This window comes from Adiantum capillus-veneris, chromosome 3 (assembly GCF_014529385.1).
Source record: "Adiantum capillus-veneris isolate H3 chromosome 3, ASM1452938v2, whole genome shotgun sequence".
NCBI classification, from domain to species: Eukaryota; Viridiplantae; Streptophyta; class Polypodiopsida; order Polypodiales; family Pteridaceae; genus Adiantum; species Adiantum capillus-veneris.
The window spans coordinates 131996174-132000803 of NC_140933.1; the positions used below are offsets into that span (position 1 = coordinate 131996174).

At 44.7% G+C, this 4630-nt stretch overlaps 1 protein-coding gene across 1 annotated transcript; it reads left to right on the forward strand.

The window, feature by feature from the left end:
* The first annotated feature begins 593 nt into the window (after positions 1-593).
* Positions 594-3414, forward strand: LOC147461728 (putative protein phosphatase 2C 57). Its single transcript, XM_086501679.1, has 7 exons — positions 594-815; positions 971-1117; positions 1273-1484; positions 1598-2033; positions 2108-2124; positions 2248-2414; positions 2711-3414. Exons 1-7 carry the CDS (start codon positions 729-731, stop codon positions 2911-2913), a joined length of 1269 nt encoding a protein of 422 aa, XP_086357805.1. The 5' UTR covers positions 594-728; the 3' UTR covers positions 2914-3414.
* Positions 3415-4630: the final 1216 nt, after the last annotated feature.

Here is a 4630-nt window from a genome sequence, read left to right on the forward strand (position 1 = left end):
AGTGCTAACAACGCTTCAGCACGGCTTCAATTTTCTTGCAACATGACACAATATGCCTCAAATTGGCAAGTTATATTTCTTGTTAGGTTGCTAACCACGAGTGCGACTCGGCTCTAATACCAAGCGGGACTCGAGTCTATGTAATCATGGCCTCGGCTGTAAGGGTGCGTTCAGACTACGCGTCTGCAACCAAACACCCGTCACCTTTTACAAATATCTCCATTCACACTGCTCTACATTCAACGATATAGAAAAAGCTGCCATGCTTTCAACAGGGAATGGGTATTGACTTGAGTGATAGCTCATTGACCTCTGTTGTTGAGGTCATGTGCTCGAACCTAGCTTGACAACATTTTGTTAGGTGAGCTCGTCCGATGAGGGGAGGCGGCCCGACTTGAGCATGGGTCCGGACCATTCTGTTTTTTTCCACCAATGAAGTGTTGCCTGCAGAGGGCCATGATTACTTAGGCTGGGTTCACATTTGGCAGCCCAAGCCGTTTGGCTATTTGAAACAACAAAAGAGCGGGAAAAACAAAGTGTGAATTTTCAACGGAAAGCAGCTATAGCGAAAAGCCACCACGCGAAGGCGAGTGTTCAATGTTACGTTTTACGTTTTGCAGATTCTGCAGAGCTTTTGGTCGTTGGGTCGGTGGTATGCAGGATATTGAAGCAGAGCCGACGATTGCGCATATTTAGGGTTTCGGACAAATACAGCAAGCCAGCCGAGAATGTCCATCATTTTCACAGAAACAAGCAACCGTACTTCCATAGCCAATGCAGTTGATCAAACCCTTCTACCATTGCATGGCCTTCAGGTATTTAATTTCCTCATTGCTATTTGTATGATTGGCTTGTCCTCATCCACATGAATGTTCGACGGATAAATATGTATCGCACAGTCATCATGCTTGCGCTGGATTGCACTGTATTTCTATCTCTTAATTCTGTCCATTTGATTCTTCTGTCTCAGAGCTCCCCTATGCTCCGCGTCAGTCCTTGCATACGTTCAGGTGTGTGGTTTGACAGGGGAAGTAGGATAAACATGGAAGACGAGCATGTAGTCATTGATAATCTGCAGGAATATCCAGGCTCCCATACTGAAGGGTCGTTTTATGGGGTAAGTGGACACCTCTGTGGCACGAAGGTGTCGCTCAATTGTTCTTTGAGATTTCATGAATCGATAATTGATCCAGCTTTGCCTGTTGTATGACATTCCTCAATTGTGATTTGCGATTCATCAATCGAGAATTGATGCAGCTTATCCTGTTTCAGGTTTTTGACGGACATGAAGGAAGGAGTGCAGCAGAGTTTGTAAGAGACAAGCTGCTGAGTTTCTTATTGCAAAATGCTGCCTTCCCCTTCTCAGTTGAGAAGGCTTTGCACAACGCATTCTTGGAAACGGACGCAGCTTTCGCAGAGGCTTGTTCGTTGGATGAGGGCTTATCATCAGGCACTACAGCCTTGACTGTTTTGGTACTTGGAAGGTCAGTATGACTGATTCAGTCTCTTGCATACACAGAATTTTCATTAGTCTTGTTTTGGAAGCCCTTTCTTGGCTTTTGAGGTGGAACTTGAGCTGATGATGTGAATCTTACAGGGAAGTTTTTGTCGCAAATGCGGGAGATTGTAGAGCAATTTTATGCAGGAAAGGCAAGCCCAAAGAGATGTCACGGGATCATAAGCCAGATGTGGAGAGGGCACGCATAGAGGCTCTTGGCGGTTTCATCGATGATGGCTACTTGAATGGGCAGCTTAGTGTGGCAAGAGCATTGGGAAATTGGCACATTGAGGGTTTGAAGGGGGTCAATGGCCCCCTTATTGCCGACCCAGAAGTGCAGCATTTGTCGTTAACAGATGATGATGAGTTCATGATTATTGGCTGTGATGGGTTTTGGGATGTTTTCACAAATGAGGAGGCGGTCACATTTGCTCGTAGGAGGCTCCAGCAACACAATGATCCTACGGACTGCTCCCGGGAGCTTGTTGATGAGGCATTGCGTAGAAACACAACCGACAACTTGACTGTGCTTACGGTTTGCTTTCAGGTAGGCCCTCCACCGGCGCTTATTCCGCGCTTTCTGGCAAGGAGGCTCTCACAAAGATGTAGGTGACTACAATTTTGAGGTATGCTGGACATAGAGTGTGGTCGGAGTTTGGTAATGTTTGCGTGCATTTTTTTGATTACTTATAATGCAGAGGTATCTACTCTAACCTGATTTTTTACATGAGTGGTCCAAGTTCACTCAGGTTTTTTGGGGAATGTTCTGAGGCCCATTTTTTTGAAGACGACTTTACGTACCTAGGATGTGGTCGTATTGCTCTTGATAGCAATAAAGGTATAAAGGGCTATATTGATGAAGCAAAGAGCTATGTACTGTGCAAGAATTCACTTATGGATGGTGAATTGATAGCGGGTAAACGATGCAACATTTTACGCAAGTTCTTGCCCCACCCTGTGAGAGAGAGAGAGAGAGAGAGAGGGAGGGAGGGAGGGGGGGGGATCCTTGCAATCAACATGACTTTCTCTACTTAAAGAATCCACCCAACTCCTCTTATGCTCAGAAATTATTCATGTGACACATCAAACTTTGTCCAAACAATCATTCACTTGCTATAACCAACGTTCCCAAATGCATTTAAATGAGAGTGTCTCATTAGATAATCTTGACACTTCCTATGTCTAAAGATTGATGATTGATTTGTTGATAAGGCTGTTTGAATTACGTTTCTCTTGTGGCAACTGTTAGATTGTATGAGCAAATTGCTATGGATATTCTATTTCTTCTCGAAGAAAAGAAGTGCAAGACACTCCCAATAATGAGTGAAAGATGTGGGATGGCTAGATCCCAAAATTGGAGGGGGGAAGAGCGACACAACTGCCGCGTAATGCAAGAGAATCCCATCATTCCATGATCTACCGTGAAGACACAACCTCATTGCCACAACCGAATGAATGCTTGGCACCATCTCTTAGCTCGGCCACAGAACAACAATAATGTTATCATATTGTCCTATGAGTCTTCTACTATTACTGAAGGAGGCTCAGGTAGGCCCTTAAAAACTCTCAAGCACTGGGCCTGCCACATGCCAAGGCTGTTAATCAACTTCCATCCGGGGTCTCTCTCGTGTGTCCATATGAGTATCCAGGCCACCCTGCACCGTCTCGTAGCCAAGTGCTGGCCCTAAACTAGCCGACCATGTTGATGGAGGCCACCAAATGAAAAATCCTGAGCAAAATGCAATGGCTCCGAGCCTGCAAGGACTCCCAGACCTGGCAGAAGTTTCAGGATTTTCATTCTATTTTATCTCCTTCTCTGCGAATAGCCACTCAACAATTGAAATCCTGCGAGACTGCAGATGGCTAGCCAGCGTCGAGTCCAAAAATTCAAGTTAGTGAGACCCCCTCGGCGCCAATCCTGAGCTATTGCTTGTGCGGCCTCCGGACTAGCCATCAAGATATGCCTCCCTAGATCTGCAGTGTCCAAAGGAACCCCAGGGTGGTCGGCCCGGGGTTTGGTCACTGCAGATCTAGGGAGGCATATCCTGATGGCTAGTCCATGGGTGGTTATTATCACCAAGAAGGCAAAGCATGAGAGAGCACCTAAGCTCCTTGACATGCGATCAACCTCTCCTAGAGCAAGGCTTTAGACAATGGCATCGAATCAGGCTTAATCAGACAATGGATGGTAGCATACAAGGTCAATGCAAAGGAGGACACAAACACAATAGTCGGCTTGGATTGCATCTCACCAATTTTGGATTGTTGCTTGAGCAATGCCTTCACCCCTAGCAGAGATGGCCCTTATGATGTTGTAAATTGTAGTAGTAGTACATCCTCTCTTACGTTGTAGACTATAAATGTATTTCTTGCAATATCAATATATTTTTCTCGCTCTGTGTCAATTTGATGGTGCAATAAATGTGTATTTATGTGTAGTTGGGAATGGCTCAAGTATTCTAGTGTATTTATGTGAGTTGTCAAAACAAGGGTAGGACCAATCCAGGGCACAACTCCTAGGCATGTTATTTAAGGGCTCCTAAATATTGGGCGAAAAATAGGTATTTCTTAGTCCCTTGTCCTCTCAATGGTATCAGAGTTATGGCAATGAAGCATGTTGAAGCACGGAACCACACACACACACTCGGATCTACCGCCACTCCCCTACTCGTGGACCCGTGAGGTGCCACCGCCCTTTGCACAGTAAACTCTTCTTTTTAAATGACACTTGGCCCTTATTATAAGTAAGAGGTGACTCCTACACTAGGCCATGACATCTAAGCTCCGAGTATAGGCGTGGCCAATCCGCACAACTATAGGATTTGTCACATTCCTTCCTTCTTAACAAGAATTTTCATCCTCAAAAATCTCATTGGAAGGAATGAGCCTAAAGTTGGGAAACCTATTTCAAGGAGTGCTTACTCGCTCGTATGTTGAACTCTCTTCAGCACAATCTTTCCACCTAACTAAACACTCTTTAAATTGTAATTCTAGTTATTTTTGTTGTAGTGTTTAGTATTTTCTCTGGTTCATTTGGAAGAGATTGAGTATTTACGAGTTCCACTATCTGATAATCTGGAGTAAGATTATTAGATTGACCCAATTAGAATACTGGAAACGTAGAATATTGGG

What these genes read in the sequence shown, in the direction of transcription:
- LOC147461728 (XM_086501679.1), top strand. Translation starts at nt 729, where the DNA reads ATGTCCATCATTTTCACAGAAACAAGCAACCGTACTTCCATAGCCAAT. An exon ending in TACCATTGCATGGCCTTCAG is followed by an intron (nt 816 to 970) that starts GTATTTAATTTC and finishes CTTCTGTCTCAG; the next exon opens with AGCTCCCCTATGCTCCGCGT. An exon ending in CTGAAGGGTCGTTTTATGGG is followed by an intron (nt 1,118 to 1,272) that starts GTAAGTGGACAC and finishes ATCCTGTTTCAG; the next exon opens with GTTTTTGACGGACATGAAGG.